This window comes from Eublepharis macularius, chromosome 16 (genome assembly GCF_028583425.1).
Source record: "Eublepharis macularius isolate TG4126 chromosome 16, MPM_Emac_v1.0, whole genome shotgun sequence".
Lineage (NCBI taxonomy): Eukaryota > Metazoa > Chordata > Lepidosauria > Squamata > Eublepharidae > Eublepharis > Eublepharis macularius.
This window is the reverse complement of record NC_072805.1, coordinates 42,394,449-42,418,308: the sequence shown is the minus strand read 5'-3', so window position 1 is coordinate 42,418,308 and position 23,860 is coordinate 42,394,449. Positions and strand designations below refer to the sequence as shown.

General features: G+C 43.6%; 2 protein-coding genes across 2 annotated transcripts in view; both read right to left on the bottom strand.

Moving 5' to 3' along the window:
- LPCAT2 (lysophosphatidylcholine acyltransferase 2) overlaps nucleotides 1-23,860 on the bottom strand; it is a 39,459-nt gene that overhangs the window by 2,626 nt on the left and 12,973 nt on the right. The window contains exons 3-12 of the mRNA XM_055000796.1: nucleotides 21,503-21,720; nucleotides 18,294-18,406; nucleotides 15,842-15,902; nucleotides 13,909-13,967; nucleotides 13,108-13,142; nucleotides 11,377-11,431; nucleotides 10,370-10,452; nucleotides 9,242-9,367; nucleotides 7,626-7,779; nucleotides 1,552-1,650 (exon numbers count right to left, since the gene is read on the bottom strand). Coding sequence (XP_054856771.1) covers nucleotides 1,552-1,650; nucleotides 7,626-7,779; nucleotides 9,242-9,367; nucleotides 10,370-10,452; nucleotides 11,377-11,431; nucleotides 13,108-13,142; nucleotides 13,909-13,967; nucleotides 15,842-15,902; nucleotides 18,294-18,406; nucleotides 21,503-21,720 — 1,003 coding nt within the window. The remainder of the gene's footprint in view (nucleotides 1-1,551; nucleotides 1,651-7,625; nucleotides 7,780-9,241; nucleotides 9,368-10,369; nucleotides 10,453-11,376; nucleotides 11,432-13,107; nucleotides 13,143-13,908; nucleotides 13,968-15,841; nucleotides 15,903-18,293; nucleotides 18,407-21,502; nucleotides 21,721-23,860) is intronic.
- CAPNS2 (calpain small subunit 2) lies at nucleotides 5,004-6,452 on the bottom strand. Its single transcript, XM_055000797.1, has one exon. It carries the CDS (start codon nucleotides 6,383-6,385, stop codon nucleotides 5,597-5,599), a length of 789 nt encoding a protein of 262 aa, XP_054856772.1. The 5' UTR covers nucleotides 6,386-6,452; the 3' UTR covers nucleotides 5,004-5,596.

The window sequence follows — 23,860 nt, the reverse complement described above, 5'->3', positions numbered from 1 at the left end:
TTTTCCCCCAAGTCAGTCTTGGAATGCACAGCCTTGTTTGATGTTCCAAAGAATCTTGTTTCTTGTAATTAAAGCCATCCATACACCCCATTACAAATTAGAGTCTCTCTACATGAGACGCCTCATCATGTGTTTGTCAAGTGTAGGGAGACGCAATATTAGCTGGGAAGCGTACTTTAAAAAGACAGAGCCAGCGGAGATCGCTCCTCAGAGTTTGTTAATTTCATCTTTGCCTCCCGGAAGGCTCTGTCAATTTCACTTATCCAGTCTAAAACTGTGTGGGATCACAGCAAGGAATGGAAATGGGCTGGTGCTGCCTTCCAGAGCTGGGCTTGGACCTGGAGGGGTTCTAATGGACTGAAGTTACCCTTCTGGCATTTCACAGCCCCTTCACACAGCTCCAGTCTATAGCAAAGCCTTTGCCCTGCTGCCGACTCTTTCTTTTTAAGCTACCTTCCCAGCTAACATTGCATCTCCCAACATGTGTTCTTCATGTGCCAGATGTTTCATATAGAGAGACTCTTAGAGTGATTCTGCATGTTGGATAATGCACTTCCAATCCTCTTTATAGATCATTTGGAATGGATTTTTTTGTGTGCAGAACAAAAAATCCACCTTAAACTATTGATAATGTGCATTGAAAGTGCATTATCCAACGTGTGCGGAATCAGCCTTAGTTTACAATTATTATTTGTTACAAACAAACTGAGTTCTAGAAGTGAAAACTCCCCCCCCCCTCCCAAAGGAAAGTGACATCTAGTGAAACTGAGAAGGTTCAGAGAATCATATTAAATCAGATATTACTGAAGGAACGGGGAGAGAATGTGGCAGAGTGTAGCTACCACATATGAAGCCGCCTTCTACCAAGTTAACTCCTTGGTGCATCTAGCTCAGTACTGTCTGCAGTAACTGGCAGCAACTCTCCAAAAACTCAGCAAGAGAAATGTCATTCTTAGCAACATGCAAGACCGTTCACCTGGAGATTCCAGGGACTGACCGTGGGTCCTTCTCCATGCAAACCGAATGCTCAGCATTCAGCCACAGCCCAAAGCCTCCCATAATGTGCAATTCTGCTCTTAGAAGCACCCAGAAATAATATACCAGTTATAGATTCTTTTCATATAGGCATCTGCTCTCCGATATTGAAATTCTGGCTGATTATATGCATTGCAAAAGTTAAGAGAAGCTAAGCAGAGAAGAGAGCTTTGCTCTTACAGGAGAGAGTTACTTATAGCTTACACCAAGCTGGCTTATAGCTTAAAGCCAGTTTGGTGTAGTGGTTAAGAAAGGCAGGACTCTAATCTGGAGAGCCAGGTTTGAATCCCCATTCCTCTGCTAGAAGCCAGCTGGGTGACCCTGGCTGAGTCACAACTCTTCCAGAGCTCTCTCAGCCCCTCACTTCACAGGGTGATGGTCGTGAGGATAATAACAACACACTTTGTAAACCGCTCTGAGTATGGCATTCAGTTGTCCTGAAGGGCGGTATATAAGTCAAATGTTATTGTTAATGTTATTGTTATTAGCTGCATTGTGGATGGGCTACATACTTACGTTAAAAGACATCTGAATAGTTTCTTCTGTGTTAGCCGGATTGCATACAACAGACAAGCCGATCACATATTCTCTGAAGTCGATGGTACCATCGCCATTCTGGAAGGAACAAAAAGGAAGTCGTGATTAACTCAGGAGCGGAACAATGATCTCGGCAACATTCTACTTTCCTAAGAGCAGGAAAAAGATTTCCCCCCCTTTAATTAAAGAGGGAGCACTCAACCATGGGATCTCCCACCTGCATCCTGAATGGCACGGTCAAGGAAAAGCGGCACCATGAGATCCTTCCATCCCTGCTCTTAGTTTTTTGCTCAGCTTATTTGTTTGGAAGGGAGAGAAAGCTAGGCTGGGAAATGTGGGCATTTTTGATCACACCCTAGGGAAGGCCTGTCTGGAAACTAGAGCTGAAGATCTCAGCCGTGGCCCTCCAAAGAGCGACAATCAGTTTAATAAAGGCACTTCCAAACTCTCAATGTTCCTTTTTCTTGTGTGGGCAATGAAGTGAAGATTCCACTACCACGATTAGGGTCCTCCTGGGTCATTAAGGGCAAAAGGAAAGGAAATACTCGGGGGTGCTTGGATGCCTGCTGGTTTGGGTCCCATCCAGCTCACCACATGCAAAGAGAGAGCCAAATTTTTGACAGACTGCTGTCAACCCATTTGTGGTTTTGCCTTCTTTACAGTGCTGTTGGCTTTCCATGCATGCACATCCTCACACAGCTCAACTGAGTTCTATTCCACTTTTGCTGTGTTACTGTTCCACTTAGTGGGCAATTGTTTCAACAGAGTTAAATCAGTCACAAAACACTATTTGCAAACCAGAAATCCCCATTTTGATTTCGCTTGTGTGAGTCTGACCCATTTTTTTTCCTGTTTCCCTGTTATCCATTGCATGAATGCAATTAACCCTAATTTTGCATCACTTGCATAAAAATGGAATGAAAGACCTAAACAAACTGGGAACACCAGAAATGGAAAAAAACAAAATGAGAATGGTAAAATATGTAAACCACGGCTGATTCCGCACACATTGGATAATGCACTTTCAATGCACATTATCAATAGTTTAAGCTGGATTTTTTGTTCCGCACACAAAAAAACTCGTTCCAAATGATCTATAAAGAGGATTGGAAGTGCATTATCTAACGTGTGCAGAACCACTCCACAAGAGAGTATATGCCTTCTTCCCCACCACTGGCCTTCCTTACAAAATTGATGCAAATAGTTTCATGGGCAATTTTGACAGCATAATATCAAAAAGTTAATATTTTACTATATTACACCTGGGAGAACTGATTTTTTCTACCTGTTCAGTTCTATCTCCCTTTCACTCATGCTTTTAAAATGGGTTGCACCTGATTGCCACTTTGACATTTGCATTATTTTATTATAATGTTTTTAGATCATCCATTTGTCTTTTCAAAGAGAAAAGTGGGATATTAATAAATCAAATTCTGGGATAGAATGATACAACTGACAGACAAGAAAATTTGACCCTGAAATTCAGTGGAGGGACGAGCTGTCTCCACTCCAACCCAATGTATGTACGGGCGTGGCACTTCAGTCCCAAGAGGTTTACACACCAGCCCTAGGCTACTGGCCAATTGCCAGCATTTAAAGAATGTGAAGAGGAGCCCCACCTAAAGAGGGCAAAATGCTGCACAAACTGGGAGAAACAAATGAAGGTTTAATTTATTCTTTTAAAAAAAATATTTAAAAAGAAAAGATACAACAATTGAAAGTGCATACAAAGTGCACAAAAAACTTATACACTACATTTAAAATTAGATTAAACTAATAGAAAGATACATTCAGAATATGTAACAGCACAACTAAACTGTATAATAGCTCTCATTCCCTGTGTCCTTAGTTGCTTATACCCAAACTTTAGTATCATTTAGGTTTAATTTATTCTTCTGAATAGAAAAAGCACTTCAGAATTAAAATCTTGCTCTTTCTTAATGCTAATGCCCAAAACAATGGGCTTAAATTACATGCACAAAGGTACCGGCTGGATATTAGGAAGAACTTTTTCACGGTCAGAGTAGTTCAAAAGTGGAATCAGCTGCCTAGGGAGGTGGTGAGCTCCCCCTCACTGGCAGTTTTCAAGAAGAGGCTGGAGGAATACTTGTCAGAGATGCTTTAGGCTGATCCTGCACTGGGCAGGAAGGTGGACTAGATGGTCTGTATGGCCCCTTCCAACTCTATGATATTTGAGATCATGTGCCTGGAAAAGTGTCTGGGCTCAAATGTTGGAGCACAACACAGAAGAGAGAAAGGTTCAACGACCAGTTAACATTTCAGTGATCTCAAATGTGGCATATTTGTTGTAGTTTTGCCAAAGAGTAGGAAATCCACACGATGCATATATCAGATATAAATTAGATAAAGCAGGTTTCTGCCCTACCCTTCTTTTATGGGACTCAATGAGGTGCCCTCATGGTTGAATGGGGATTGCGAGTCTGCAGTCCTAGTTTCCAGTTTAACCACTGCACCACACTGCATTTCTAGTCAATAGGACTCAAACTTATGCTTGAAAACATGCAGATAGATACCTCTCAGGAATGCAGGTTGCTGTGCAATTATTTTATTTATTTATTTTATTTATTTATTTTATTCGATTTATACCCCGCCCTCCCCACAAATGGGCTCAGGGCGGCTGAGTGGGATAGTGTCTGGTTTTAAATGCTACAGATATCCAAGGGCAATTATGTTTTTGGAAGCTTGCATAAGGAAAAGATTACGTCCCTTTTTACACTTATCTGCTCCAGCCCCGTTCTCCTAAGTAGCATCTCGATTTAAGAAGAAAATGGCCGGCGGTTTTGACATATGCACCGCCAGGGGATATGGAGTTGGCCTCTTGCAAACCCGCTTTAGTTATGCAAGTACATGCATTCTAAAACTGGTACCACAACATGGAGACAGACAGGGTGTTCCTGGGCTGGGTGGAGAGATGAGCTGTGAAAATAGGTGTATTTAAAAATAAAGCTAGGAAAGGATTTGCTGAGCGCACCTTGCCAAGACAGCATGAATCACCCTTTGCGCATTCCATTCTGTGCATGGGCAAATAACTTTGTTTAGGTCTGGGGTGGGTAGGTGCAAAAAGAGGAATCTTCTTCAAAGCAGTATAATCAAAACTGATTGATGGATTGAATCCTCATCAGAAACTGAACAGATCTGGGGCCTCAGGAGAGGAAGATTAAAAAAAAAAGGCATCAGAGAGCGAAGATACGTCTTCCCTGCAACTTGAGAATTAGCACACCAGGGAGAAAAGTTCTTGGCCAGCAATTTGCAAACTGTGCTAGTTTACAGAATTTGTCCCCCCAACCCACAGTTGGAAGTAGTACAATTTGATCTGTTGCCTTCACTGTCCTAAGCTTTATTTTTGTAATTTCCAATTTACGGCATTTGTTTCCCACTTCCTGCTACAAAAAGGACTCCACAAACACCACAAATATTACATGGATAACGATCCACATTTATTTACTTTTAACTGAGCTCCTTCTTGCTCAGAAAACCACATATATTTTAATAACACTCACTTGAGATTTAAAGTCTTCCTTAGACAACCTGATGCAATTCCTAAGCCAACACAACGACAAGACAAGCCTCACTTAGCCTGTTTAACGTCCTCAACCCACCCTCCAGAATGTAACAGTAATCACACATCAGTCACAAAGGGTAGAAAACACCCTATACTCAATAATCTGTTCAGGAAATTTTAACACATTTTCAGCAATTTTAATACACGTTTGCTCCTGTACATTGTATGAGGCACATACAAGGTATCTGTACTTGCATACAAAAAATACAGTAATTTCTGAAATACACACTGGTGAGCTGTACCATTCCAAAGCAACTTCCAGCAAAATAGTACATTTTACAAAGAGCGGGGAGGGAAGCCAAATATGAGTGCTCACTGTTCCCTTAAACAAACTAAAAAGGGACTGGCTTCCGGAGGTGCTAGCTATTTAGTCCAAAGTAGCTGGCTGCAGTCCAAAGCTGGGCCAGGTATCATGTACTGCACATTTCTGGTTGCCTAGCCTCAAGAATACATGGTCAACTGCAGCCAATCTTCAATGTTCATTTGGACCTTCCCATCTCCGCTTCTGTCCAGAGCTTTGAAGGCACGGAACATGCCATCCAAGCGCACCAGACAGCTGATGAAGTTGTTGAAATCCATGCTGCCGTCGTCCTCATCCGCATATCGGCGTATGATCAATGCATTCAGCTGCTCATGCAAGCGGAAGCCCGAGGCCTTGAAAGCAGCCGGCAGCCGAGCCATGTCAATAGCCCCCGATGTGGGAGAGCAATACTGTTTGTACACGCACTGCCACTTCTTGATGTTGTTCCACAGGTACTTGAACTGGTTGAAGCCCAGTTTGCCCGTTGTGTCACTGTCCATGACTGCCACCATGCTCCGGCAAGTGTCCAGGCTGAACCCGGCTGCCTTCAGGTCTTGGTGCCTGGCCACCACCTTGTTCAAGATGTTCATCAGCTCCGTAGGGCACACCTCCATGTCATCTCCAGCCAGCTGAGCAAAGAGCCGGCGGAACTGGCGGACCTCCTCACTCTCACTGGCCTCCACATTGGCAAAATGACTCCGGGGCTCTGGAGGGGGCTCAGGGGTATACTGAGCCGCTGCCTCGCTGATTATGTTCACGAGCCCGCCAACCAGCCCGGCAATGTTTCCTCCTTTGTTGCCACCCGAACCTCCTGCCAGGAGGCCTCCAAGTCCTCTCACAAGGGCCTCTCCAGCACCACCGCTGCTTTTGCCGCCACCACCACCTCCTCCTCCAGTGGCAGCCCCTAACAAAGCCTGAGCGAGGAACATGGTGAAGGCTCCGAGAGATCGACAGAACGAGCGGAAATCTCAGCACCTTCCAAAGCCTCCGACGGCATCTGAGCAGAACAGGACTGGGTGTGGGCTACAAAAGCCGCTTATCTGCCAATGCAATTAAACTCCACCGTGTCCGTACATGTCTTGCACAGCTGGAATGCACAGCGAGGCCACACCCATTGCTACCGATGAGAGAAAATTCATTCCCCTTGTTGCGATTCCGCAGCTGTATCTTTTCTTTAAGCTGCCTCACTTGTTCCTTTATTCATTTCCCAAGGCATTTATTTGTTTTATTTTTATTTATTTTATTGGCTTTATAATCTCACTCTCCCCACGAATGAGCTCAGGGCAGCTAACAACAACAATAAATACAGTCGAAGCACATACAATTGTAAAAGGTCCAGAGGAGTTAGCCATGTTAGTCTGTAGTAGCAAAATCAAAAAGAGTCCAGTAGCACCTTTAAGACTAACCAACTTTATTGTAGCATAAGCTTTCGAGAATCACAGTTCTCTTCGTCATCTGACGAAGAGAACTGTGATTCTCAAAAGCTTATGCTACAATAAAGTTGGTTAATTGTAAAAGGGAAACAGAATCACTGTAATCAAGTTCCAGTTTTGGCATTGTCAATAATTACACCAGCCACTATAAATGTATAAAACTACAGATCGCAGCCATGGTAAATTGCAAAGAGCAGGAGACATGGGGTGCGGTGGTCAAAGAGGGGACAAAATGCTGGCTCTCAACCAAAGGCCTGATGGAACAACTCCATCTTACAGGCCCTGTGGAACTGTTACCAGATTTGACTGGGCCTGGATCTCCAGTGGGAGTGCATTCCACTAGACTGGGGCCAGAGCCAAGAAGGCCCTGGCCCTGATTGAGGCCGGATGAATTTCCCTCAGGCCAGGAACCACCATAATTGTTTATTCGCAGAGGGAAAGGCCTTGTGGTGGACATACTGGGAAAGGTGGTCCCATAGGTATGTTGGCCCCACTCTGTTAAGGGCTTTGAATACCAAAACCAACACCTTGAACTGGATCCGGAACTCAACCGGAGCCAGGGCAGCTGGCACAGCACAAGGTGAATATGTGCCCTGAATGAAGTCTCAGTATGGACTGTGCTGCATGACCTCTCCCATAACCTAGGCACACAATCTTTGGATCAAGATTTTATTAAGCTTAGCTTACCACAATCCTACTTTCGTTTTAACTTGGAGGAAGAGAGAAGCAACCTTACCCTGTCAAAAAGTGCAAACAGTTGCTCGAGAACGTCGGAGACGGGCAGTTTCAAGTATCTGGCAAACTCATCGATTTTGATCCTGCCCCCTTTCGAGGCACTTGCGATCTCAGCAAACTGATGCAGTTGATCTCGGATACTGTCCCACTTGAGACTATTGGGGAGAAAAAGTCCAACGTGAGTGGCTGCTGCATTAGAAGAAAGACAGCATTTGGGTCCCCTCATGATAAAGGCAGCCCAGATTTTCCTCCGTTCATCACAGATTAGAAACTTGCTCGGCTGAATCTAAACAGCAGGATTTGAGTCCAGTGGCACCTGAGAGATTAATAAGGTTATCAGCGTATAAGCTTTTGAGAATCAAAGCTCCCTTCTTCAGAGGACTGGAGACCCCCAAGCCTTTATATCCCAGCCAGGAGGCATGCAGGGTGAAAACACAGAAGGGTCAGAGATTTCCTCCCTGTAGCTGAAGAAAGGAGCTTTGACTCTTGACAGCTTGTACACTGAAAATTGTGTTAGATTCTAGGGTACCGCTGGACTCAAATCTTGCTGTTCTACTGCAAACCAACACGGCCACCTATCTGAATTTATCTAAACACTGTCTCTCAAATATTTAAGCCTGTGGCAGCCATCACAATTGTTATCACAATATCCAAATTTTCACTCCAATCATAGATACCATTTATATGACCTTGGTCATCTCTGTAGGAAATCTGAATAAAACCCCTTTTTATCCCTTAAATTTTACACTCTGGCCCAGTTCTTAACTATGTGATAATAAACCTCTATTCTGGGCTTTACCACTTGGGACTGAAAGCTGATATGACTAAATACTTAAAAACTAACACTTTCAGTGGACTAACATATCATTTTTTAACAAAAATTAAGTGTGTGAGGGGAACAAAACCGCACCTTGTATTCCAGCAAAGGATTTTTCTCCCAGCCCGGCTCCGATATTGGGAGTAAGCCAAGCTAGAAGAAAAGGGGTAATAACCCTGGAATGTAGCCAAATAAGAAAAGAAGTAGAATTTAGTTCCTCTCGCCTGCACACTCAGTTTTCATTTGAATTTTTTATTTATTTATAATCCGGCTTTTTTCATTGAGACTCAAGATGGATTACAGAACAAAAACCCATGCAATCAATAGAATAAGACTTTGACAAGTGAAGTAATAGGACTAGATTAATAGAAATCTGAGAACCAACCTTAAGTATCATATATGATATATTAACTGTACCAAAAATGGGATTACATAGGTTGAAAACAATGTATCGAGATCATACATACAGCAAAAAATAATACATACTATATGCAGTGGTGTAGCCCACAATCTCGTTCCTTTTATTAACACACTTTCTTTAACTATTTCATTATATTATAGGCGTATTGCCTTTATATAAGACTGCCCTCCTGAACAATTTCATTTTGCATGGTTTGCAGAATGCTAGATCCCTGTTCTATGTGTGAATGCACATGGAATTCTTCCGTCACACTTCTTCCAGACTTTGGATAGGTCCTATGCATTTTTTTTGTCTCTCACACACATGCAGTGACACAACTTTGAGCTTTACGTTGGACTGTTTGCACGGGCATGGTCTCCATTCTGACCAAACCACTTACTTCAATTTCTTGCTGATTTTGGTGAACTCCACCAAACCTGCTTCCATAGGCAACGTCAGCTGTCCGGCTGATATCATCAGCCGACAGTCTTCGTACGTATGGTCTGTAACAGGCACATCCAAAACGCTGCAATTAAAGGGAAACGATATCAATGAAAGTAATCCTATGCTACACCATTAGGGAAGAAACAGCAGTGTTCGTGAGGCAAAGATGAAATTAACAAACCGTATGAGGAGTAATCTCCAATGGCTCTTTCTTTTTAAACTACCCTCGTGCAGAAAGGCGTAGAGACTTCGGCTCTGTCTTTTTAAACTATGCATCCTGGAGTCTCCCTACACTTGAGCCTCCACGTGTAAGATGTCTCATGCAGAAAGACTCTTTGCCCCAGTAACTCGTGCAAGACTCTAACAAGGGGAAAAAAAGATCCAAACATGCACACACATGTGAGGACGTGCATTGCTCATGGCACCAAAAGGCCAATGGATTTATTGTACAACTAGGAAAGTTTGCACCACGACTGTCAACCTTTTAAAAAGGAGCTGCAGGACTAGCTGTGGTTTTTTCCCCTGCTTCAGACCAAGGCCCCTTTCGTCCACACAGCAGCTCCTGAAATTTCTTCCGTTTTGTCCAGAACTTCTCTCCAGAGTTCCAAATTGCCCAGCCTTATTTCCAAGGTGCAAATATAAGCAGGCTGTGGTTCAGTGGAAGAGCTTCTGCTTTGCATGCAGAAGGTTCCAGGTTCAAGCCCCGGCATTTCCAGTTAAAAGAACCAGGCAATAGGTTATGTGAAAGATCTTAGCAAGCTGCCACCAGTCTGAGTAGAAAATGGTGACCCTGATGGATCAAGGACCTGATCCAATATAAAGCAGGTTCATGTGCACATGTGACCAATGCATTAGGATTCATCTTTATCTTCTTTTAAAATTTCCACATTTTGCAAAGCAGTGTGCGTACACCATTCACCACAGCTTCCAATCACATGCCCCCCTGCTCATAACCACTGCATTTCTACAATGTATAATCTGCTCCAGAAGGGCTGATCGAATGTTCTTGATTACATCCTGTGTATCGAAGCTGGGCACAACTGAATGATGTTTTTTGTGCCCCCAAACAAGCCATCATTCCTACCTTGCCATTTCGCAGCGGACCCTGTTGGCAAAAAGCACTGGGAATTTCTTCTCCTCATTGGTTGGAATATGGACAGGCAGAAACTGGGAGGAGGAGAAAAAAAAAAGAAAGAAAACTCAATATAAAACTTATTCAAAGGGATGTTTCAAGAAGCTGCAGCACACGCAGCTTTGGAGAAAAAGTTAAGGGAAGACAAAGCCAACCAGCCACTAGATGTCACTACAGGCTGCAACATTCTATCGTCATCTCGCATTCCCAAACCTCCCACAGAAGGAAATGAATTTAGCTCTGTTTGAAATGTCTATCTTGTGTTGGCTGCAGGTGCCTCCATAAGGAATGGAAATTTTTGTAAAAGTTGAAAGCGTTGCCACATCACCTTCCTTTGACATCACTGCCTTCTACCTTTATAACCCACTTTCTGTGTTTATGCCTTAGCAGGATTTTTTTTGGTCTACATCGCTTTCAAATTCTAGTCTTATTGCATCGTTTATTGGAGATCTTTGCAATCTGATTGAACTTTTTTATATTTTATAATCTGTCTTGGGCCTCAGTGAGAAAGGAGGGCTATGGATGAAGTAAACAGTAAAATAAAATACCAACATGCTGTTAAAATAAGGGGTGGGGCAGGTAATTCAGAACAAAGTGGAACCAGCGTGATGAAGCCAAGAACAAGAGGAAGGAAACATAAGCTATGTGCTTTTCTTCCTTCCCTATGCCCGAGTATCGGATTACAGAATTATTTCTAGAATTATTTCTAGTTTCATTTCAGCAGTACTGACCAGCAAAACAGATGCTGACAATCTTGGCCAGACTTTTCAAAGTTAAAAATAAATAAATCTCCCAACAAATAAAGGAGAGGCGAGCACCCTCAGAAACGCAAGTGAGACGGCCAGTCATAGAAGCTTTCTTGTTACCCTTCTAGGATTCAAATTTTGCAAATAGCCGATTACAGACTAGAAAGAAGAACCGCACAGACTTCGCACCCAGGTTTAATAGAACGTGCTTACCTCGACTTCTACATTTGTGTATGGCTGGCAAAGAGTCAGAACCAAAGCCTCGAGGCTGGAAGAGAAAAAAAAGCAGCACATTGCTGTTAAACGTAAAACTCTTGCATTTAGTTCTAAAGTATATTTCAGGTCAAAAGTTATTTTTAAAAGTCTTTAAAAGTTGTTTTCAGTTATAGTGACTCTTTGCACGTATCTGCCTAAAGACTACAAAGTCGTTTCTTACATTATTTAAAGACGACTAGAACTTTAAAAAGGACACGATTCCTATACGCGTCATCCAAAAAAGGGAATTTGGCACAAAGTCTAAATTCCAGCAGCAGAAGTTTGATATAGGAAGGAAACTTGTGGCTGACTAGCGTTATTTTGACATACTCTGTTTTTGTAACCCATCAGGGCTGTTGTGAGCGGCCTCAAAAATCCTTTCTCACATAAATGCTTGGTGCCCTCGTGCATTTATGGTTTAACCTTTTCAGACTACATTACCATGGGCATGTCAGAAGGGGCCATGGGAACATTGATCCTGAACTACCTTCTAACAACAACAACAATTTATATACCACCCTTCAGGAAAACTTAATGCCCACTCAGAGTGGTTTACAAAGTATGTTGTTATTATCCCCACAACAAAACACCCTGTGAGGTGGGTGGGGCTGAGAGAGCTCCAGAGAACTGTGATGAGCCCAAGGTCACCCAGCTGGCTTCAAGCGGAGGAGTGGGGAATCAAACCCGGCTCTCCAGATTGGAGTCCTGTGCTCTTCTTAACCACTACACCAAACTAGTGTACTTGGAGACATGACTGTCTCTTAAAGACTAAGCCATTATTCATCCGCCTTTTAACAATTTAAAATTTTACAAGTTACTAAACCTCACAACACATTTAGCAGGAGGCTATGAAAGGATATATTACCATTTCATCAACCAAAGCTGCCTCTCATTATTATCAGTACACTAAAATGAACATAGACTTCAAAAGCAAAGAGAGAAGCCAGTGTGGTACAATATTTCAAGTGCAAGAGGAGGAATGGGGAAATGGAGGTTCAAATTCTCATCCATTCAGAGCCATGTTTTCTCCGATTCACTAACCTCACAGAGTCAAGGAATAAATATGTTGTGGAGGTTGTGTTAGCTCCATGCAGGAAGAGTGGGATAAAAAAAAAAAACTGACTAGCTCTTATTATCAATAATAGTGATCAATAGGCTTACCACCTGCCTACAGGCAGCAGGCAATGCCCTACCCTTGCTTTCTATTATTTGAGAAGCAAGCAAAAAAAAATGGGAGGAGGAGGCTGGTGGTGACACTCTAGGAAGTTCCTCATGCCCTATCATATTTACCACAGAGATTAAGGGAAATCCCTAGAGCGCCACCCGGAAGAGGCATAAATCCTCCTGAAACGCCACCCTCCACAGGCACCGTTCTCCCCCTCCTCAAGTCTTCTGGCCTTTACTATCATAGGAACCCTCTCTATCAACATCAACAACTCTTAAGGCAACCGATCTAAACAAATCTTCATGAACTAATCTGCCAGTGCTTTAATTGATCAGTCAACACAACAAAGCCCTACCGAAACATTTCATTAGTCGGCAACTCAATTCTCACCGCTGTTTAGACGCAACCATTTTACGGCTTCACTAGATTCTCAATGAGACCCTGTAATATGCCAGCCAACCTGATAACAGCTAATCTATATGTGGCCCGGTGAGAAGCAGGTTAGCATTAGGAGGGGAACTTACAAGGTATTCCCTTGCCACGTCCACGTCACGGTATCCTAGAAAAAACAAAAATGATTACTAATTAGACAAGTTTTAAAAAACTGTATGTCTATCCAGTGGAAGCAGAGAAGCGGGCATTATCATTTGCTAGGCAAATGGTTTCACTAGACATTATAGAGGAAGTGGGGGCTCCCAAGCTGACGACCTGAAGAGAACAGGTGTTGGGAGATCAATGAATAGCAACTGTTTAAGACCTTGCGTTTTGATTAAGATCACAGTGTGGGGGAAGAAGACGGGATTTAAAGCCCCTCCCCCGCACGATTTCAACAGAAGCCACCATCTTGCAATCTTAATTGACTTGGGAAGGAAAAGAGAAATGGTACAGAGAGGGGGGCTTGTTTTGGTAAGTGAAATTATGTGGCTAAGAATGGTTAAATGCTCCTTTTCAGACAATGGCCTCCAATTCAAACAGGAGCACTTGCTCTTTGCTTTAACTCCCCCCACAAAAAAGATCAAGACTTGAATTTTGTGGTCTAGTGAGATGGAGCAGTGGGAACTGGTGAATTGGGGGGAGAGAGAATGAATGAATTAGTTCACATAGGGCAGGATTTCACAAGCCAGCTCACTCGTTGTGGAATTCAGCACCAAGCACAGGCTTGCACGAATGACCGAGCCGCTATCACCGCAGACAAAACTTTCCGATCAAGTCAAACTGCATTTTTCAAGTCGATTTGAACAGGCTGAATTATTAGCTACATTGTCACAATAAGAAAAATTCACCAAGCAACCACTTTTGATTTTACAAAAAAATGAAAAACATACCCGCTTGTTTGGGTATTGGATCACCACTGGTTGAACCGGGACTCCTGGAATAAAGGCCCCTGGAAATACAAGTTGTTAGTTAAACCAGAGAAGAAAACCATATGGGCCGTTTCCACACGTCTTACCTTCTGCCAGAACATTGCGGAAGACAGCGTCTTCGCGCACGAAATCGCGCCAGGAAGACACGATGTCATGCAAAAATCCTGGATGACAGCGTCTTCCTGGCGCGATTTCGCGTGCGAAGACGCTGTCTTCCGCGATGTTCCGGCAGAAGGTAAGACGTGTGGAAACAGCCCATGTTGGAGAAAACTTTTGTGGACTGTTCCTGGAGAACAAATCTATTACATGATATTAGTTAATATTAGTCTTATCACTTGGATATTAGTCTTATTATTTGAATATAATTGGAACAACGGTAATGTAAAGCTGACTTTGAAGTCAGCTGGCTCTAGTACTCTCTTGGGCCTTGGTGGTAGCCTGGTCTACTTATGAGGGTGGTCTGAGTGCAAATCCACATTATGTCACAGAAGCTTGCTAAGTGACCTTGGGCCAGTAACTCACTCTGAGGGCCAAGCTACAAGTGACGAATGACACTTGAACGGCAAGTGTATTTCTCCCTGTTCACTTGCCTTCCACTCAATCCACTTGCCGTTCAAGTGTCATTTGTCACTTGTAGCTTGGCCCTCAGCCTAGCCTACCTCACAGAGTTGTTGTAAGGATCAAATGGGGAAAGGAGAGCCACACATACTGCCCTGAGATTTTAGGAGGAAAGATGGATAATTCGGTAATGTAAATACTGGCTTATCTGAATATGCCAGATATACCCGGATAATTCCAAACAGAATTTCCGGGTATATATTTAGTATTCCTGAGTTGAACTGCACACCCCTATACTGGACAGATATTTCATAGCCTGGGCTGTGCAGACAGCAGGAGGGGAGCAAATGCTTTGGGAGTGTGCCAAAAAAGATCCATGCTCATTTTTAAAAAACCTAATATATCAGGAAGAAGACTAATCTAGAACTCTTCTCCCTGACCTGATATTTTCAATCGGCAGGGACTGTTTAGTGCAGCATATCTCGACCTGGGAGATCTGCAGTTTGTACTGCTCAGAAACAGGATTCTCACCGCAGTGAATTTGGCCTTACTGAATGGGCCCATACTCCTGCACTATATTACTTAATTTTCATTCATGTTCTCATATCTATATCCCAGACTTCTTCCAACCCTAAGTTCAAGGAAGCATACATGAGGTTCCCAGAAGAATTCCCTTCCAAGCATTGAACCAACCAGCTCAGCTTCTGCAATGTGGCTGTATGAAGTGCCCTTAGATTGCACCCCAGGCTAGGCTTGCAATTTACCTGGGGGGGGGGGGCTCCCGCCCCCTGCATTACCTTCCCTTGCTTCAGTGAAGGCTAGAACAGCACACACACACCCCAAGTCATGACGTCTCTAGCTTTCAAGTGGATGCAAGAGTTGATGGCAACACGGTGACATCACTTCCGGTTATGCAGCCAGAAGTGATGACATGACGTTAGGAGGACACTTCTGGCAAGTCTCCACCACCCCAAATCTCTCAAAGGCTGCTAGCCAAGGACTGCCTACTCTATCCTGGGCCCTAAAAAAATATTCTAAGGAACTGCTCTCAGCTAAGTTCATAACCAGCCTATCTGAGCATGAAGATGAATATTTCATTATGCCAGAAATCCAAAGAGAGCAGTTTATATTCAATCTAGAAAAATAGCAACTTATGGAACAATGCATTTTAAAAAAATACAGCATTTGATATGAAACATTCTCTTGAGTCTTCATTTTTTAAAAAAAAATAATTTCAAGGTAACCGACATTTTCCCAGCTTCTTTAAACCAATAAATATTTTACCCCCCATCTCAGCTTTTCAGCAATAGGACACCCAAGACGAAACTTCCCTTACCTTGCTTAAAAGTGATCAGGCATGAACGGTTTGTGCAAGTGCCTTCTGGGAAAATCAATACCTAGAAGAAAGAAAAACTACATCCATTTTTCATGAACCTTAACTGTTATACTCACACAAAAAGAAGGGCCAATTCGTGTTGAAGGATTAGCTTTCATTCATGATGTATTGGAGAGAGGAGCGGGCAGGGCACAGAAAATTCCTCCTGTGTAGTCTCTCTATACAAGACATCTTACACGGGGACGCTCAAGTGTAGGGAGACGCCATGTTAGCTGGGAAGCATAATTTAAAAAGGCAGAGCTGGTGGAGATCGCTTCTCAGAGGGTTTGTTCATTTCATCTTCGCCTCTACCTACTCTTCCTGGCTATGTCAGGAGGTTGGCATCTAACTTCTTCCCCCCATCCCCCTGCCAGGGAGGATGAGACAGCTGTAGGGCCAAGCTACAAGTGACAAATGACACTTGAACGGCAAGTGGATTGAGTGGAGGGCAAGTGAACAGGGAGAAATACACTTGCCATTCAAGTGTCATTCGTCACTTGTAGCTTGGCCCGTAGTTTCTTTTTCCCTACAGAGGATGTTTAGCCTACTGACGAGTCGACCTTGAGTGCCTAGATTCTCACAGGCAGAAGGTCCAGCCCCCAGACAAGGGGGGGGCAGTACTTTGAGCTACATGTACTACCGTTGGTTGATACTGTGTCATTCCTAACAAAATCTCTGTTATACCTTGAACTGGATTTTTATAATAAATCTTCATTAAACCAACCAGTGGAGTTTCTTGTAAAATATCCTGGCAGGGTCCTGACAGGCTAACATTGCATATCCCTACACTTGAATGTCCCCACATAAGATGTCTCGTGTTGAGAGACTTGTGACCAGTGATTATATTCTCATGCTATTTATTTATTTATTTATTTATTTAGGGGGCTTAAAGGGAGGGAATATGCATGACGAAAGTCTCAGGGCCAAGCTACACATGATGAATGACACTTGAACGGCAAGTGGATTGAGTGGAGGGCAAGTGAACAGGGAGAAATACACTTGCCATTCAAGTGTCATTCGTCATGTGTAGCTTGGCCCTCAGGTGAAACCTCTCCACTTAAAGAGTAACTCAGGGGAGCAGCTATTGCGTCACGGGAGAGCGGTTGTCAGGAGCGAACTACAATTTTACCGGTTACATCCCTGGGTCAGGTCAACAGAAGTGGTCTGGGATTTCCATGCTTCCCAGAAGCATGAGGCCTGATTTGGGCTAGGGCCATAACTCACAGGGAGAACAGGCTTAGATGTCACCGCTGCCACATGGTCCATTTTCCCTGGCCTGATATACCTCCAGGAAGCTTTATGTCCCATTGTTGAAACTTAAGGTTGGATCCAGACTTATAGTGCCATTCTAAGCAGGTTGGGAGTCTCAGGGCCAAGCTACACATGACGAATGACACTTGAACGGCAAGTGTATTTCTCCCTGTTCACTTGCCCTCCACTCAATCCACTTGCCGTTCAAGTGTCATTTGTCATGTGTAGCTTGGCCCTCAGTGAAGCCTACTCAATGGGTCTTATTTATTTATTTAATTTTTAACCCGCCCTCCCCACAAGCAGGCTCAGGACGAGGTACAACACAGATTAAAATACAGCTTAAAATAAATTATAAAAACAGATAAAATACCCCGTGTAGAGGGAGACCGGTAGAAGGCTCTGCAATGATGGGCTAAAATTAGCCTCCACCATATGCCTGGCGGAATATCTCCTGTCTAGAAGACTGATATATAAACCCTGTTGTTAAGGTTAGCAATTTTAATCAACCCTTAGGCTAGTAGCCACTGATCTTCCTATCCTCCACAGATCCTCCACTCCCTCTTTAAACCCATCTGTGCTTGTTGCCATCACTACATTCACTGCCAGTGAGTTCCAGTTCAATTACTTGGTGAGCAAAGAAGGATTATTTTGTCTGTCCTAAATCCAGGGCTTTTTTTTCTGGGAAAAAGAGGTGGTGGAAGTCAGTGGTGGAACTCAGGACCGCACAATGACGTCACTTTGGGTCAGCTGGAACAAGGGGGGAGTTTTTTAACATTTAAATCGCCCTTGACAAAAATGGTCACATTTATGACCAATCATGTGACCATTTTCAAGAGGTGCCGGAACTCCATTCCACTGTGTTCCACTGCGTTCCAGCTGAAAAAAAGTCCTGCCTAAATTCACTTCTAAACAACTTCATTGGATTCCCCGAGTTCCAGTATTATGACCCTCCTGGAGAAATCTGGCTAATACAAACTAAATGCTGGACTGGACGGACCTCTGGTCTGAACTAGCCAGACTTTTCTTGTGTCTTTATGAGTCTATATTAGTCTGTTCCCTTGTCTCTTGGTCATAGCTGGTCATTAAGAACACACCCAAACTTTTGAACCTATTTTGTAAACTCAAGTTTTAATCCTGCCCTTTCTCCAAGGAGCTCTTATACCTGTGGCCATGGTTCTTCTGAAGTTGTCCGTCTGCTTATTTCATTGATTGTATTGCTCCGAGAATTGGAGTCAAGGCGGGACACCAGGATGGGCTGAAGGGCCTGAAGAACTCCTGTGTTCATACGAATATTAGTAAACAGCATGTAAGAAAGAAGTATAGGAACATTGTTGGTCAACCTCTAGTAACCTGGAGACCCTCTTATTTTAAAAGATTGGTTGATTGTGTGTTACGTGCTGTCAAGTTACCTCCGACCTATGCTATGAATGAAAGACCTCCAAAATGTCCTATCATGAAGAGACTTGCTCACTGATAGTTGTGCCGTTTAGAAACTTGTGGCCTGAAATATCTGAAGGGTAGCAAAACCAAGTCCCTTTTCTTCAGAAGAACAGAAGAAACCACGCTTGAATTCAGTGACGTTTCACCCCACCATTTTTTGACTTAACCCAAGAATTCCACAGGTCAGCCTAGCCCAGTATGTTCTATGGTGCTTCCAAAGATGCTCTGATGCCAGCAAGCCTGCCGCTATGGAAACAAGAGCCAAAATTGAGTAGCAGCTACTGGACAAGAGTTGCATCAGGTCCAAACAAGGATTATTCTGAAGGCAGAGTTGTGGGGCTTCAAAGATAAAGAATTTCACCATAATCATTAACAGCCCTTTGGAATTCTGGAACCATTTCATGAAGATATTTTCCATGTCAAAAATAAGTTTCTCAGCATAATAGAATGGTGCACAAATATGCCCTTTTTAGTTTCTTGCTTTCTCATACTCAGGGCTCATTTTGAGGGGGAACGTGCAGGAACACAGTTCCAGCAGTTCCCAAAGAGGTCATATGTCAGGTGGCCCCACCCACCTGACTCTTGGGGCCCGTTTCAGCCTGGATCGGGCCTCTGACAGGTGGTGGATCACTCTCCCACTCAGCAGCCACCCGATCCTGACCATTTTGGGCCCCTTTTCAGCCATTTTCAGCCCCTTTTTGCCATTTTGGGCCAGGATTGAATGGCCAGAATTGGGTCCAAAACAGCCAGGACAGGTGATGTCAGGGGGTGTGGCATACACAATCAGTTATGCTAATAACACACTTCCAGAGATGGCAAGGGGTGTGGCATATGCTAATGAGCTATGCTAATGAGTTCCTCCAGCACTTTTTCTATGAAATGACCCCTGCTCATACTGTAACAAGAGATCAAGATGGGTAGCTGTGTTAGTCTGCCTGTAGCAGTAGAAAAGAGTAAGATACCAGTAGCACCTGTAACACTAACAACATTTATTGTAAAGTATGAGCTTTCATGAGACACAGTTCACTTCTTCAGATACAGTTCGAATGTCAGTCCAACAGTCCTTATATAATGGTTGTTGTGGATTTTCTGGGCTGTATGGCCGTGGTCTTGGCACTGTAGTTCCTGACGTTTCGCCAGCAGCTGTGGCTGGCATCTTCAGAGGTGTAGCACCAAAAGACAGAGATCTCTCAGTGTCACAGTGTGGAGAAGATGTTGGCAGGTAATTTATATCTACTCAGGGAGGTGAGTTTGGGCTGAGTCATCCTGTAAGAGTTTCCCAGGGTGTGGAATGCTAATGGATGGAGGCTTCACTGTATCCTGAGGAGGTTCTTTTGCATATGGATTGGTGCTTGATATGCTGATCTGCTCTGCAGGGCTATTGTAGGGTGTAGAGTATTTTGTTAGCCTGGTGTTTTTCAGGACTGTAAACTATGCTCTATTCATTCTTAAAGTCTCTTCTTTCCTGTTGAAATTGTTCTTATGCTTATAAATTTCAATGGCTTCCCTGTGCAATCTGACTAAGTAGTTGGAAGTGCTGGAGAGATCTCTGTCTTTTGGTGCTACACCTCTGAAGATGCCAGTCACAGCTGCTGGTGAAATGTCAGGAACTACAATGCCAAGACCACGGCAATACAGCCCGGAAAACCCACAACAACCATCGTTCTCCGGCCGTGAAAGCCTTCGACAATAGTCCTTATATAAAATGGATTCACATTCTAGCCGTATCTGAAGAAGTGAGCTGTGTCTCACAAAAGCTCATACTCTAAAATAAATTTTGTTAGTCTTATACGTGCGACTGGACTCTTGCCCTTTTCTACTGTTACAACAGGGTTTTTTTTCATTTATATTGTTGCTGTTCCCAAGTTGCTGGCTTCTTCATGGTATATCACTTACATGCAATTGTTACAAAAGACCACTGTCAGTTTTAATAGTAACATTTCTATTCATTTTTGCTGATGTGATGGTGGTGGGGAGGAGATAATAACTGCAGACTCATCATTGGTTGGAGGAATCTGTGGCAAGAACTGGAACTTTCAAATAAGAGCAGTGTATTCACAAAATTCAGTAACAGCACCTATTTGTTGATGTATTTATCACCATCTTAAAACCAGCATCTCAAAAAGATGTTCTAAATTTGGGCAACAAAGAGGACAGGTGTGTGTGTGGATTATGTGCCATCAAGTCAATTCCAACTTAGGGAAATCCTATAAATCAATGGCCTCCAAATGACAACCTTTCTCAGGTCTTACAAAACTGATGGCTGGGGCTTCCTTTATTGAGTCAAAACACCTCAAGATGGGTCTTCCTCTTTTCCTGCTGCCTTCTACTTTTCCTAGCATTATTGACTTTTCCAGTGAATCTTGTCTTCTCATGATGTGAGCAAAGTACGATAGCCTCAGGGCCAAGCTACAAGTGACAAATGACACTTGAACGGCAAGTGTATTTCACTTGCACTCCACTCGATCCACTTGCCGTTCAAGTGTCATTCGTCACTTGTAGCTTGGCCCTCAGTTAAATCATCTACAGCTATACTGGACCACCAAAAATAATTTCCCTTACTGGGGAAAAATAACTTGGGCCCCCACTGGCCACGCTAAAGAGCTGTCCACCACCCTACGTATGAGCCAGGGCTTGAAAAGCAGTATTTTATCATCACCATCTGAAGAGAAGCTGTATTGTATAAAGTTGTTTTAATGTTATTTGTACACTGTTTTATCTGTTTTTAACTGTTATTTATGTAAATTGAAATGTTGTACTCCGCCCTGAGCCCGCCCGGCAGGGAGAGCGGACTGAAAATCTAATATAATAAATAAATAAATAAATGTATGCCAAACACTTTGAGAGCATGGGGGAAAGCATAAAATCTACACAAAAGCTCACAGTCTCATTCTGCCTCGGAGAAATGCTAGCCGTCTCTTGCAAACTTACTGCCGAGGATGGGGGCCTTGAGGTTCTCCGTTCTAGACACGATCGAAGGCAACCCAGCGAGGATGCAGGCAATTCCGTCAAAGAAGGTGGAGTGAGGAGCTACGGCGAAGATGGCTGCTTCGGCACGGCTGGCTGGTTTGCCTCTCACTTTCACGCGGAAGCCCATCACGAAGAACAAGGCACGGGCCAAGAACCTGAGGCCGGTGTAGGATACGAACCTTATAAGAGTAGTGGGGGGAGAAAATCAGAGACATGAACTGGAAGGTCAGCCCATCAAGAAGGTCTTTTCCTATTGCTTTTAAATATAAATGAAAGAATCCTCAGGCCAAATCAACAATCGCCGAATGCAGCAAGATTTAATAGAACTTTTTCTCCAAGCACAGTCAGACTCTAGCTGCTGCATTATCCCAGTTTCTGAAATTGCTGCCAGAGGACCGATGATAAACTGATCCTGAATTGAAATCACTGCACAACTGAAACCATTGGTTTCCCTCCCCCCGCCCCTCCAGATCCTCCAGGCTAACCTTGAGGTGGTGGTTGAGATCTCCTAGAATTACAGCTGATCTCCAGCTGGCAGAGATCAGTTTCCCAGGAGAAAGTGGCTGCTTTCGAGGGTGGAGTCTCTGGCACTATATGCTGCTGAGGCCCCTCCCTTCTCCTCCAGACTCCACCCCCCAAATCTCCAGGAATTTCCCAACCCAGAGCTGGCAACCATAATTGTGGGTCTCAAGGGCTACAACCTAATTTGTATTTGATTTATTTACGTTATTTATAGACCACCTTTCTCACTGTGACTCAAAGTGGATTATACCATGCTAGTCAATACCATCAAGAGCTGCAGCTTTCAATGAACAATACAACAGGGTACGGGTAGCAGAAATTTGAAGGGGAAAAAAGCATAAATCTGAAAACAGTGTTGATAACAATGCAGCAACAAAACACAATTTTGACTGACCTATTAAACAACATGGAAAGTACCCAATAGGCAGGGCTCATTTCGAGGGGGAACACGTAGGAAGGCAGTTCCGGCAGTTCCCCAAAGAGGTCACATGTCAGGTGGACCCACCCACCTGACTCTCAGCCATTTGGGGCCCATTTCAGCCTGGATTGGGGCTGACACGGCCTGGATCGGACCTCTGATGAGTGGTGGATCACTCTCTCACTCAGCAGCAGCCCGATCTCGACCATTTGGGGCCCCTTTTCGGCCATTTTCAGCTCCTTTTTGCCATTTTGGGCCCAATTTTGGCCCTGAATGGCCAGGATTGGGTCCAAAACAGCCAGGATAGGTGATGTCAGGGGTGTGGCATATGCAAATCAGTTATGCCAATAACACACTTCCAGTGATGGCAAGGGGTGTGGCATATGCTAATGAGCTATGCTAATGAGTTCCTCCAGCTCCTTTTCTATGAAATGACCAATAGAAGCATTACAGCAACAGGAAATACACATTAGTAGATTCTACAGTCCCTATGTCTTTCTCCAAAGAATCACGCAGAGCCATTTCTTTCCAACACAGCCATGTTTCTAATCCACTCTATGCCAAGGAAAAGAAAGACGGCTCATTCTTACCAGTGGAGTCAGTTTGGAAAGATGGGTCAAGAGTCAAATCCAGTACTGCACTACTCAACCAGATCTAAGTCCTTGCCCCAGTGCGAATGCTGCATTCAATGCTCAACCCATCTTTCCAAGATCTAACTACCAAAAGTTATGATCCCCCCCCCCATTTTTTTTTGGAAATATCAAAGCTGGTAGTGACAAGCATATACCAACAACAGCACTAACTGGGGTTATTATCTTTCAGGTTTGGGCTGGCATTCTCTCCGAATTACATTTGAAGTCCAGACTATCATTCCACCGGACAAAATGGCAGCTTAAGAGGGCAGACTCTACACTTGACTTTCTTCTGAGGGCCAAGCTACAAGTGACGAATGACACTTGAACGGCAAGTGGATTTAGTGGAGAGCAAGTGAACAGGGAAGAATACACTTGCTGTTCAAGTGTCATTCGTCACTTGTAGTTTGGCCCTCAGGCTTGCTCAGGATTGTTCCCTTAGCCTCCATGAGACCTAGGATTTCATGCTATACCAGCTGGGAGAAGTTTATTTGGAAGTTGTTCTACAGTATTATAAGGCAGAAACTGACATTTGGTAGCAGTAGAGAAGAGTCCAGTAGCACCTATAAGACTAAAGGGCCAAGCTACAAGTGACGAATGACACTTGAACGGCAAGTGGATCAAGTGTAGGGCAAGTGAACAGGGAGAAATACACTTGCTGTTCAAGTGTCATTCATCACTTGTAGCTTGGCCCTAACAATATTTGTGGTAGGGGATGAGCTTCCATGAGTCACTGCTTACTTCTTC

Excerpts from the sequence above, each read along its gene's own strand:
- CAPNS2 (XM_055000797.1), bottom strand. The coding sequence starts at position 6,385 with ATGTTCCTCGCTCAGGCTTTGTTAGGGGCTGCCACTGGAGGAGGAGGT.